This window comes from Phalacrocorax aristotelis, chromosome 2 (assembly GCF_949628215.1).
Source record: "Phalacrocorax aristotelis chromosome 2, bGulAri2.1, whole genome shotgun sequence".
NCBI classification, from domain to species: domain Eukaryota; kingdom Metazoa; phylum Chordata; class Aves; order Suliformes; family Phalacrocoracidae; genus Phalacrocorax; species Phalacrocorax aristotelis.
This window is the reverse complement of record NC_134277.1, coordinates 11,200,099-11,213,732: the sequence shown is the minus strand read 5'-3', so window position 1 is coordinate 11,213,732 and position 13,634 is coordinate 11,200,099. Positions and strand designations below refer to the sequence as shown.

The window sequence follows — 13,634 nt, the reverse complement described above, 5'->3', positions numbered from 1 at the left end:
GACAAAACTTTGACAGGGGCTGGATTGGTTTTACGCACAGGTGTGTGGAACAAGCATATTTAATGACTCCCTTCCCATTCTCAGCCATCTTTATGGGGGATTGGAGGGATCAGCCCTTCTGGCGGGAACGATCCCTCTCGCCCGGCGGCGCAGGGACCGTGCAGCGTCCAGGGACTTGCCGCCCGCCCCAGGCGGAGCCTCGCCAGGGCCCGGGGCGGTTTCGGGGCCGGGGCACCTCCCCTGCCCTCACCCCGCCGGCGGGGGGGGCCGCTACCCCGCGGTCCCGGCAGGGAGGGCAGGGCCCTGCCCCGCGGCCGGCCGAGCGGGGAGCGCGCGGCGGGGAGCGGGAGGCGGCGCCGTGGAGCGGGAGCCAGCTGCCCCCCCTCGCCGAGCCTGCCGGGCGGGCGGGCCGGGGCGGGGCGGGGCCGGCTCGGGGGCGGGCAGGCGGCGTCGGTCGCTGTCCCGGGTGTTGAATCTGCTGCGGCTGCTTCTCGCCGGAGCCGGGGAGCGGCTGCGGGAGCAAAGAGCGGGCGGGCGGGCGGCATGGAGTGAGGGCTGGCGGCGGCGCGCAGGGGAGCGGGACAGCCGCCTGCGATGGACCAGGCATGATGGGGGCGCTCGGCTCCGTCCTCCCGCTGCTGCTGCCGCCGCTGCTGCAGGTCCTCGCCGCCGCCCCGCGCAGCCAGCCGCCCTCCGCCGGAGCCGCCGCCGAGGCGCGGATCGGTGAGTGGGGAGAGGGGCGGGAGGCGTGGGGCTGGCGGGGAGCGGGGCCGCGCCGTCCCCCCAATCCCTCCGCTGCTGCCCAAGAGCTTCCTCAGCGGCAGCTCGGCAGGGCCCCGGCGGCCGCGCCCGCACGGCTGCCGGTGAGGGGCCCGTCCTCCCGTCCTTCACGACCGGCTCCCGCTAAGGGGCCCCGTCCTCTGGCTCCTCATGGCGAGCCGCCCGCTGAGGGTGCCCGTCCTCGCGGCCGGCCGCCGGCCCCTCACACCTGCCGGGTCTCGCCTCTCCCCGCCGGCACCTGGTCACCCCGAGGCCGGCCCAGGGCCCCGGCCGCCCCAGCTGCGTGTCCCGGCGGGATCCCGGGGGACGGCCCCGGTCTCACCAAGTCTCCCCACACGCTGAAAACTTCCGCCGCGACAATCACGAGGCCCCTAAAGTCGAGGTCCGCCGGTGGGGAGTCACCAAAAATGCATCCAGCCTCCACGTATTGAACCCTCCGCCCAGTTCACTGGATTCAGCCCACTCAGCTGCCCTCATATTCGGAAACCACAGGAAATGCCCCGGCCACAGACCCCCAGGTGCAGCCCAGCCCTCGCCGGTGTCCACCCCTAACCCATCCTACTGGAGGTGGAAGTCAGGACGGGCTCCCGGTTAAGGCTGCTTTAGAGGTGTCTAAAAATGCCCATTGCTGCCCAGTGAAGACCATTAAACAGCCTCCTTCCATTGAGACGTTCTCCGACCAAACCCTGCCTCTTTTAGAAGATACTGTCTGCCATAAACACCCTCACCTGCTAAAATGACCCACACTAACACAAAGGGATCCTGAAAACAAACTCTGATGTGTATAAGATCAGTGCTGTTCTCCTGTGCCACTCTCCCTGGCAGCCTTCTCCTTGCACTGAGGCACTCATGACTGTATGCTCACCAGAATTTTCTCCAATGATATCTACTAATACAGTCAGTCTCGTTTCACTTACAGTATCTCTCTGAAACTCACTTTAAGTCAAGAAGGTCATAACTTGCAGAATTTTGTATTTTTTCCCAGCTGATTACCTACCTAGAGTGGATATGGAGATCAGAGAGTGAAAGCTAAACTAGCTGTTCCTAAGAAATCTTTTTCTAAGAGAAAAAAATAAAATTACTTTAAGTAACAAAGGAAGCCTCCCACAGAAGTATCAGTGCAGTCTTCTTCATGTACATTCTCTTTATTAAGAAGGAATTAAAACCAGCTGACCATGTTTTTAATGAGGCTTCGGTCAAGTGGCAATAAAAATGAGCTATTACATGCTTGCAGTAGTGAAGGTAGTGATGCAAGGTTTTAAGGAGAAACGGTTTGGACTGGATATATCCCTCCCTCGTCTCTCCTGGTTGCTATAGATATAGACAGTTTCTCCTAATCTGCTGAGGAGAAAGCTTGCATAAAAATATTGAAAGTAATAGCTGTGATTGTTACCTTTAATAATGCAATAGGCTATACATTGTGCTTTCAAACTAGGCAGATTTTGATTCTCTCTCCCTAAACATGAACTGCAAATCAGTCTGGGTCACAAAATATTTTTCAGTGTTTTGTAGCTACAAAACAATGCTTGTGTGTTTGTCACTTCCCTGTAGCTTTCCTGTGCTTCTGCCTCAGCAAGGATGTCTGCCTGACAGTCAAGGCTGGCATTGCGTGGAAGAGAGTGGGGGAAGAGCAGGCTTGATTTTTACACAGGGAATCCAGTGGTCTGGGAGGTATAATTCAGAAATATTTCAATAGCAGTAAAACTTCTTTTGGGATAGGGAACCGACTGATATCTCACGGATCTCTGTGAAAGATGGGAAAGGATTTATTGTGTTTGACAAGATGCAGAAAAATGTTTGCATTGCTGGAAATGAAACCGTTTGAGCTGTCTCTTCCCTTAGAGTTCCTTTATTTCTTTTATTGACCAGTGTTTCAGATTCCATTAACCTTCAGTTCAAACTATTTATTACAAGAGATTCTGTTCAATTTTAGACTACAATTTTTAGATGCAATCAGGAGATGCAACTCTAATTTTACAAGGTATCTGAGTTTTGGGATTTTTTTGTGGTTATAGGTGGAAGATACTAGTTTGGTTTCTTCTTGTGCACAGTCCCATCTCTTCAACTGAGGATTGAACACAGATGCATTATGAAACCTCTATAATATGTGCTGAAAACTGCCTTAAAACCCATGTAATTATAGAAACAGTTTTTTATTAATTTCTTGCTATTACTAAGTGTGTCAGAAAGTCTTCCTAAAAGTTGGTTCAGAAGTAGAAGTTCATGACCTTTACCATTTCATAGGATGTTTTCATCCAGTTTCATTCTTTTCCTCTTTATTTTGGTTAACTTTTGTCTATGCTTTCCAATATAGCAATCATCTCCAAATGGTGACCTGTTTATCTTGTAACATACTTATAAACCTGTGTAAGAAATTGGAAGTTTTAAAGTTAAAGTTAAATAAGATGAAAGATTTGGATTTGTGCTGCTTTTGCCTATATAATTAATGAGGCTTTGTAGATTGCTCTGGTGGGAGGGTGTATTTATAAGATTCTGTCAACAAAAGCACATATTCTTCCATTGCTTGGCATTTATAGTATCATTTTAAATGTGAATAAATGAGGAAAATTATAGCCCTTCCTCTCTCTCTGCCTCTTGCCCAGGTTTAGCCCAGGAGAGAGATTCTTATCTTTTACACAGAAAAAGAAAATCAGACGAGTTCATTAGTCTTTGATGAAACACTTGGGCTGGGAGTTTAGTATTCTAAATAAATCTTTATTTGTTCATAAGACACAGTCCGTCTAAGGTTATGGAACATATTTTTAAGTGTTCTACAAAGTAATAATCTGTGAACAGTATATCCTGATCAAGTTTGCCAAATTCCACAGATTTGGGTTATTCTGCTCCTGTAGCAATGGTTGTATGGATTTTTTTTTTAAATGAGGCATTTTCTTATTAGCAAATAATTATGCTGAGGAAGTGGTTGAACTTAAAATGCCTTCTAAGTAAACACTAAGCAGTTACTTCAGTAAAAATTGCAACTCCAACAGTTAAAGTATTTTCACGCAGTTGTACAGCTTTTTAAGTAGACTAACCGATTCGGAAGGTTGCAGTGTTTTTTATTTTCATATTAGATAGGCTGGGTGAGGTAGAGAACTTGGGAACAAAGTAAACTGTGAACATTCTTTATTACATTATTTCATTAGTCCTAAAATACCAATACTTTACAGCAGAAGTCATCCTCATATGTATTGGAAAAGAGAGTACTGTGCCTTCACATTGACCTCTAATGTGTAAAATGATGCTTACAACCTTCAGTATAATTTGCACTATAATTTGATCTTTTGTGCTGCGTGCTGTCCCATTTTTTGGTCTGCATTTTCTTCTTAAAAGAGTACACTAATATGCTGTGGAAATTTCTGGAAACAGGTGTTCCATACACCATGTAAAAGTTCCTTCAAAGTTGTATTCAAATCATCATATGCAAAATTTTTGGAAGTCAAATGCCTGTGGATTTAGTTTTTAACTCACTAACAAAAAGACAAGTTGGTCACATTTCAGCTTATAAACATGAAAGATTCTTCTAAACCTGTAGCTGTGATTACCTGTCACATACAGTGAGAAAAGTCAGTGATGTACATTTCACTACTCTTTAAATGTAATTGAGGTTAGAAACTTTACTCAAAGACTTTTTAAAAACGTTGCATGTTAATTGCAGGACTTTCACAAAGTATGGTGCGTGTGTTTAACAGCTGAAAAAAATATTTCAGACATGGGGTGGGAAGTTGATCACAGGTAAGAAATTACAAAAGCAGGGACTTCATTTACCATTGGTGGAAAGCATTTCTCCAGTGTTGGTTCTTAAATTACAAGAGAATGAAATAGAGAGGGCGAGATGAAAATATACAATTTTTTTTTGCTTTTCAGTCCAGTACTTCAAGTACAATCCAAAGCAAGTAGTAGCAAAGAGCTTTTGTCTATGGGTGTTTCATAGGGAAAAGCAAGAAAGTAAATGTTGGTTTATTTCTTCTTGGATAGATGCTGCCATAACAAAATTAACATAACTGTTGTTCTCAGCCATCATCGTCAACTGTCTTGGAGATCCATGAGAATGGAAATTTTGCTTCCTGCAGCAATTCTGAGCTGAGCTGAACCGCACCAAAGTCCATGTCAGCCTTCCCATTGACTTCAGAAGCATTTGGATCAAAACGCTGGTTGAGGCTTGTAGCAGACTGGCTGAGAAAGTAGGAGAATTACAGTGTTGCCATCTGTTCAGTGGATAAAATTGCCTGACTTTCCAGTTACATTAATTTGGAACTTCTCATAGGCACTCAGGTATTTTGATATGTGTTGATCAGATGTAATTATTGACGATGGAGTGTAATTTATGATATAATGCTAGCAAATAAAAATATCAACAAAATAATGTAATTAAGACCATGCTGTGTGCTTAGACCGTGAAGGATTCAGCGTAGGAAGATGTATGCTTCCCTCCGTCAAAAGTATTTTTGTATATTCTAGAAATTTTTCTTAAGTAATCAATCAGCTTGAAAGTAGCTTGGTATCAAGGCATAGCTATCTGCTAGTTCCACTGAATTAAAAGTAAGAATATGCATTAATGCTTTTGGCATCATGCCATAACTGTTCTGCAATATCTTTTTACTATCTAACTTGTTTTTGTTGGAAGTTTCAGATGGACAGGAAGTCAATTATTTCTCGACCAGTAAAAGGAAGTCATTGCAGGGTCCTCTAAAGGCTGTTCATAGGATAGGATTTCTAGGGAGATTTTTTTTCTTTTTGATTGAGAGAAAACAGGCAAGTTTTTGCAAATACAAGCTTGTTTCTGCTTCCTACCTAAGTGTATTCCAACATTTCTCTGTATTTGGTGAAATAAAACAGAATATTCCTACTGTCTTCCTTCATTTCTTGCTACAAAGAAATAGTACCAGTCCCAAAAACTTCATCATACCACACCATCCTCATACCATGCCATCGGTCAGCCTACTGAGAGGAAATTAGGTTACTCCTGCTTGTCAGATCCTGGAATATTTGGGCAGTTCTGCTAAAATACCAAAGGGTAGTTAATGTTGACACACTGATGACAAATAGGCAGTTGCCCGTGTCCTTTGTTACAGTGAACAGCAACGCTTGTAAACGCCAATGTGGAGAGGCTGCCGTTAGCGAGAAAAAGGCAACTGCAGTCCCTGAAGGTAGTGCAGCCCCCTGATGAGCAGGGAGTTGAGGTCTCCTGCCTTGGACAGGTTTCCATTGGCTGGAAAGAGAGCCTACAGACAGGAGGTCGGGTGTAGGTGATTACTGGCTGTCATACATATCCAAATCCACGAGAAGACCTGCAGAAGCCAAAAGGCAGTGTATATTGCAACTTCCTGAAAACGATACATATTTTGGCCTCATCCCACTTACACTGTAGCCTAAAGTTTAGGTGAACTCTCTGAAGTTATTCTTACAAAATCAGTATATGTAGTGTTTTGCTAAAATCTGTGTTGGTGTTTACAGGCAGATTTAGGATGGCATTCAGTAAAGATTGGAGGAAAGATCAGTTTGGTTTTGGCGATAAAATTGGCAAAGGAGAGAAAGTATCAAAGAGGCAAAGTCCACTGCTAGTCTCCGTCAAAGACAGGATGGTGAGCTGGATGTATATTTGGTTAGGCTCAGCATAGTAATTATTAATAAATCTAGGGAGGCAGTAAGTGATGTTGTTGCTGGTCACACAGTTTTGTTTGCAAATGAAGAATAAGCAGGTGAAGATGCAGATGAAGAGCATGTTTTCAGGGAAACAATCAGAAGAGATGCCAAGGAATAGAGGCATGTTGGGAATGTGGAAGTTTAGAAGAGGGAATGAGAAATGAAATGTTTAGTAGAAGTAAAATTATTGGAATTGGAGATCAGGAATGGAGACTAGCGAGTTGTATATGATCTGTAAAGATGTAAACTTAATATTGGGTGGAGTTACTTTTTCTCATGGAAAAGACAGACGAATGCAGCAGCAAAACTGAGATTTTCAGTGGGCCAGTTTGAGGCATGAGAAAACAAGGCAAGGTGACAAGAAGGCAAAGGGATTCACAAAATAGAAATATAAATTCATTCATTTAGGCCAAAGCTGTGGCAAAAATGGGGTCAGAAAATGCATGTAGACTACGAGAAACTGCTCTGGGAATAGAAAGGATTTATTTCTCTTAATGTAAGGGGTGGGGTGCATCTAACTGAATGTGATTACTTGAGCTAATCACTCGAGGCTCCTTTTAACCTGTACCTAGTTTATAAATTTCAATTAATTTTACCCAACTGTACATATCTAACATAGGTCAGATAAATGTGTAAATATCTTCATGGTAGAGACTGAACCGTAGCTATTAAAAATCAGATGCTCAGGTTAAACCTGGGGAGAGGTAAGCATATTTGGAAAGTGATTCACTTGTCTCTCATCACTGAGGTGATACTAACAGTGTAGCTTCAACTGAAGTTAAGTTGGTTGAGGATCACCTACTACGTTACCTTAAAACCACAGACAGGACATTGAGATATAAAGGTCTTGCAAGTAAGCTGTTTAGGAAGGTCCTGTGAACAGTCAGGCAGGTTTGTCACATAAGGGAATGAAACAAGTGAGAAAATCTGTCTGAGAAAATCACCCTCTGGTAATTGCAAACAAATGAAGGTGTCCTCTGAATGAGGCAGAGGAGAAACAGGCACAATGACATGAGCAAGCGAAGGGAAAAAAGCAGGTGAATGAACAGGAGGTCTGCAGGTAGGTAAGACAGAGAAATGGTAGGGGAGTCTGGTATGGGAGAGCTGGAGGAAGGGGACCATGAAGACTTGCTAGTTTTGGACAGTCAAGAGAAAGCATGAAGAGCATGGAGGTTAATGTGCACATACGATTACTGAGTTTTCTTACGTGAGTTTTAGGGGCTTACGTGTGAGGGGGGTGGAAGGGCTCAATTTTTACATCAGCCATTTCATAGCGTCAATACAGTGCAGCATTCCCAATGACAGTATGCCATTCAGAACAGCTGTGCTCATCAGAGAATAAGGGACCTTTTTTTCTGAAAAGATTAGAGGGCTTTAACTTTATACTATTTATTCCTCTTGTGAAGGAATTTTTGAGAAGTAAAGTAGCTTAGTAAATTGCTGCATCTTACTGCATTATTCCTGTAGTTTCTTTCAGTGAAGCATGCTTAAATACTAAACATAGTTTGTTGATGTACAGTCTCTCTGAACGAAGAGTTAGCACTTAACATTGCATACCTACTTTGCTTCAAACACTGATAAAACAAGCTATTTTAATGTGTAAAAATCAGTAACTAGAAGTTTTATGGGAAGTACAGCTGGTTGTAGTGGGTGTAAGGTCTTTTCTTTCAGTCATAGCTTAACAGCATGCAATGATTGTTACATAAGCTTGAAATCAAGGTGATGCACAGAGATATATGTGCCTCCCAAAATGTAATATACCTCCAGATGTCCTCATAGAAAACAGTGCAACTGAGACCAAACAGATACTACATATTATAATAAACTTAAAAAGTTCAACAAAAGTCAGGAAATATCGAGATACATGTAAAAATACCAATTTTACTCCCTCCCCCCAAATTAATCATTGATCTTTCAAGTTTGAACCTCAGCAAATTCTACAAAATAGCTTACAAAAATCAACCTTGGATGCTGAAAAGCTGAAAGATATTTTGGATTTCTAGCACACAGAAATCTCCTGCTGTCATTATTATGCAGGAGCTAATTACCTGTCTGTCTGTTGCTGTCCTAAAAGGGCTAAAGATGTTGTAACCTCTCCTCTTGTTAATATTCTGCTCTGCACCAGGAGGGCTATCTTTCCTCTACACCTTTTTTAGTTGGTTAATACAGTTCAGTTAAACTCAGGGCAGTTGGTTCAGACGACGGCTTTACTTCACCTGGTAGGTCATGCCTCATCTTCAGGCCTGAAGAAGAGTTTCTGTGTTAAAAAAGTGTGGTTTTTTCAACTATTATCAGGCTGAAGCTTTGCAGTACAGAATGTTTGGCAATAATAAAAGTTTATTACATTCCTGCCAGTGACTGCTTGATCTTGCCTTTGTAAAGGGTGTTGGTTTGGGTGAAAAAAGAGAAAAGAAAACAAAAAATGGATCTGAATCACAGCCTTGCTCACAAGCAGTGAAAACAGTGCTGGTATTAGTGCTGGTATCTGTGAAATGGCAACAGGGAGGTGGGTTTGGGAATAGGATTTGGTCATGCCACTATTGCCCCTGAGTTTTCCATGGCATGAAACTGTGACTTAGAATCACAGAGTCATAGGATCGTAGAATATCTTGAGTTGGAAGGGACTTGTGTCTTTATAAAAGATAGTCTCCTATTAACCTGACCTTTCTTACAGAATTGATTTGTAAGTCAGGTATTAAATTCTATTTACTCTTCAGTGCTGAATTAAAAATGTGGAATCGAAGGTCATAACCCTTGATAAATGCAGATAAATCACCACCAAAGAATGTGAATGTCTATTCTAGTTTTTAAAGGATGTATACATCATAGTGTATTTCTCTTGGCAAAATGATTTGTTATAATTTTAGTTTAGCTTGTGGAGTACTTTATATACTTGCTGATTATATTTCAGCTTTATTTGATATCTGATATGATAGATCTTAGGCTATCAAATATCTTCAGTGAGCTATTACTCATAAAATCTTCTTTCCTTTTCTAGATATTAGCACAGCTCAGTATTCTCAGTATGTAGTCAGTGCAGTGCCTTAATCAGACTAGCAAAATATTATACCCAACTGCTTCTGTGACCTGGCCTCACCTTTCATCCCAGCTTCTTGGCTAAACACTGTTTCTTGTTTTCGTGGTATGACCCTGTGGATTATAGCAACCCCTTCCATTTGCTGGAGAAGGCTGTAGCCACTGGTGACTATCCCACTTCTTACTTATGTCCTAAAGGAAGAAAAAAAGGGGGAAAAGGAAAATTTGGGAAATATTATACATCTGTCATGACTTTCTGGAAATAGCTGGATATTAATGAAGCCAAGATACCAAGGTAAATATCATCAAGCATTTAGGTAGGTGAACACATCTTGGAGTTAGTGACACAGCTGGCAGAGACAACCCCCCCGCCTGCCGCCCCAAATTCTTCAGCACAAGGTATTCCTTTTAGAATTTTGATTATCATTTGATCTACATTTCAGAAATGTCTCTTTTTTGGGGTGTTTTTGGGGTTGGTTTTTTTTTAACCCTTGAAATCTGGAGTCAGATTCTGCAATTTTCCCTTTCCTCAGTTATGAAGTGAAATTTCAAAGTTGTTAAAATATTCTTGTTAGTACTACCTACCTGGAGGTTTATTTTAGTTAACTAGGTCAGCTCATAATTACAGTTTACCAACATATATTAAATACAGGGGATGATTGCCAAGGACAAAGGGAAGCTCTAAAAATTGAGTATTCAAAATAAATGCAATAACAGTGAAAACAGAAATTTTGAAGAAAAAAAAAGTTGACTGATGCTGTCTGGTGAAATTCCATCTTAAGAGCTGCAGAAAAATAAAACGATCATGTTCTTTGGGAGCAATCGCTCACACTTGTAGACAGTATAAAATTTATAATGCTATAATCAAATAGCATTTAAAAAAGCAGAATGGGAAGGTTGTTTCAGTCCTATATCTGGTTGGCTTTATGCTGCCCAACAAGACAAAGTTCTACAGTTGAGGGCTTTTTTTTCTGTCCATTTGCTTTTGTTTCTCTGAGCAACACCTGCTCTAACGAGTTTATAATCGGAAAGTAAATAACTGAGAAAGGAGGCGGAAATGGACACAGCACAGAGGCTTGAGAATAAACAGCTGTCAAACGACTGACATTTTATAAAGTAGAACACACAGCTTTTATGAAGGATCTGATTCAGCTTGAATGAAGGAGCTGATCACACCCGGTTGTCAAACTTCCCTAATTAAAGAATTACTTGAGAGAATTTTAGAACAATACTTTATCACCTTCAGATTATGGAACTGTTTTCATAGTTTAGCTGTGACATGATCAGCTACCCAATGATGGGGTGGATATGCAGGTTGTTCAAAGGAGCATGGTTGTGCTTCCTTCTTTTACCTTGCAGTTTAGGGAGGTTCATTCCAGAGAGACTAAATTAAATAAATAGTGGTGCATGTAAAGGGGAATGAACCTCCCCTAAGCCTCTGCATGAAGCTGCCAGAATCTGAATTTGGCCACCTAATGCTCCTGTAACAAGGTGGGCTTCTTGTCATTTGTTATCTTTATTTTTAGTATTTTAGTATTATTACAATAAAACTAACTTGCTCTCAGATGAAAGTCGATCGTTGCACAAGGAAACTCTGTTATCAACAGAAGTATATAAAATATAACCTTTTATGAATAGCTTCACCAGTTTTCCTGAAGTTGTTTTTGTGTTTGGTGTAAATGAGAACGGTTGCAAGTTCAGTTCCTCCTGATGTCACTGATATTAGTCCGGGGTTCCTGGATTTAAGGTGGTTTAAAGCATCAAATATTTGAACAGGACCTGCCTAGAGCTGGTTTTATAGAATATGTTTAGCTTTATTTAAGAGGGAGTATTAACAAATAAATATTTGAACGTTTTCATTGTAGTCATTTTTCCATTGCCTCTGTTGCAGTCTGGAAGAAAGCCTTCACTCAGGAACGTCCGTGGCTTTCTGCTACTTGACAAAGATACTCTCTGCTTAACTCTTCTCAGTTGAGAGAATTCTTCTTGCAGAAGGATGGGCTTTGGTGGTTTGGTGGTGTGTTATCTTGCAGCCCCGATCCTGATCCTGTAGAACGGGGTGTGAACGTTACTTTGTTTGGGATTGTCACTCCCTGGAAAAGAGAGGGTGTAGTGTTCTGTAGCTTGCCAGCCACACCTGAGTCACTTCTCAGTGTTAGACAACGTTCACGTGCAAATGAAAAGAAAGCAAGTATTCTACTCCATGCAGAGCTCAGTATAGAAAGATTATATAAAGAAATAGGCGCAGAGAAAGATCATGTAACATTTTGAAACCTGTAATCCTGGTTTGGCTTCACCAGATTGTCAGATTAATCTAATTATCAGAATGCTTAATGAAATTTCTCAGAGACAGATTATTTTTGGTGAGCTTTTATCCTCCAAAATGGGTATTGACTTGAGTTGAAGAATCTACCTTTCTACTGTGGTTTCTGTTGAGTGGAGACTCATTCATACCTGGAATGTTTTTCCCACCTTCCAGTCCCTTCAGCTCTTGTCAGCTGTGCTAACAAAACTCTGTTTGACCAGCTTCACCATTGCCACGTAACCTTTCGAAAGTCCTTCCCAGTGTGCAAGTGCCAGTTTGTAAAAATACCCAAACCATTTACACACTGCAGACACGGCACTTCCTGAATACACTTTAGATAAGATACATAGCTTTCTTATAAAGTAAAGCTTCAGAAATTAATTCTACAAATGTGTCTAAATGAAAGCAATGAATGCTGATAGAGACCAGATATGATGGCAAATACAAAAACAGGAAAAAGGGAGAGAGAGTGTGTTAGGGATAAATAGCCTTTAAATGTGGCAAGCTGGAGGTTAGAATACTATAATATTCTGTTATGTTGGAGTCAGAATACAACAGCTCTTTTTCCTAGTCTTTTTAAGTAAAAAACCAGCAAACTGGCAGCTTTGTTGGAAATAGATTAATTTCATTATGTTTTCTCTTAACACTAGTTCATTCCACAGTATTTTATATTTATTCGTAATCTATTTTTAGTCACATTTCATTTGTGAATAATGTATGTTTGGTATCATGATAGTTTTTTCATGTTGTAAATCACAGGAGAGCTGTTTCTATAACAGTTTATTACCTGAAAGCTATGATTAACTCTGTCTGTTTAATTTTTGGTTCTGATTACCAATGCAAATACTTAGGCATGTGCCTGACTATAGGTAGAGTGCTACTCTCACTTAGTAAATGGGACCGTTCACCCCTTTCGCTTTCAGCATGGGCAAAAATTGGTCACAGCAGTTTTGATTTTACTTTTATTTTTTTCTAGCCTCAGAACTTACATTTCACTCATTTCTTTGGTAGCTGAGCACTTCAACAACATCAAAATTTCACACACTAGAAAAGTCTGTAATAACAAACTTTATAGTACTGTCACCTGTGTACGTTTTCAGGGTTACTTAAAGAATTTATGTAATTTCCAAAGAAGATAATGAAAACAGTTTATGTAAAGTGAAACTAGATAGGAATTCCTCAGATTACTTTGACTCTGCTATTTGAAATGCCTTCTGCAATAATAATACTTTGTGGTGTTTTATTTACTTTTTGAAAATTGATATGGCGCACCACTTTAGGATGAGTTAGAAGCTTTGGTTTTCATTCCCCTCCGATGAGTAGGTATCTGGTGACATCTGGGAAGGACTGTAAAAACCTACATTTGAGAAGATGCAAATTAACTGAACATTTCTGTGAAACCAGATTGGTGCCAAAAATCCACTAACTGATGCTGTACAACTGCATGAAAACTGAAAGAGGTTGTTCCTCATTTCCCGAGATGATCCCCAGTATGCATATTGCCAACTCTCCCCCAGAAGAATGACCTCAACTCTAGACCTTAAAGATCAGTGAGAGCACACCAGATATCATGTAGTTATAAAGCAAATAAATATAAATTCCTGTTATAATCCCCAGGTGCCTCATGAATGATTTTTGTATGCGCTCTGCAATTTCTCAGTTCATGTATTATCTATGTGTAGTTATTCTCCATATGTGAGAAACTGGAAATAGCTTTTTATTCTTGGTCTCATCTCAGGAGGTGAAAACTTACATCTGCAAATATATCTTTTTGCAAATCTAAGCTTTTTTTTTTTTTAATGAAGGTCATATGTTGCTATAGGATAAAAAATTATTAGGATTTTTCCCTTAGAGGCAATTGAGAATT

At 41.2% G+C, this 13,634-nt stretch overlaps 1 protein-coding gene across 3 annotated transcripts in view; it reads left to right on the top strand.

The window, feature by feature from the left end:
* Positions 1–438: 438 nt before the first annotated feature.
* The window catches only part of PTPRN2 (protein tyrosine phosphatase receptor type N2), a 670,936-nt gene continuing 657,740 nt past the window's right edge, over positions 439–13,634 (top strand). For all 3 annotated transcript variants that reach the window (XM_075082381.1, XM_075082380.1, XM_075082379.1), the window contains exon 1: positions 439–723. In XM_075082381.1, coding sequence (XP_074938482.1) covers positions 606–723 — 118 coding nt within the window. In that variant the 5' untranslated portion in view covers positions 439–605. The remainder of the gene's footprint in view (positions 724–13,634) is intronic.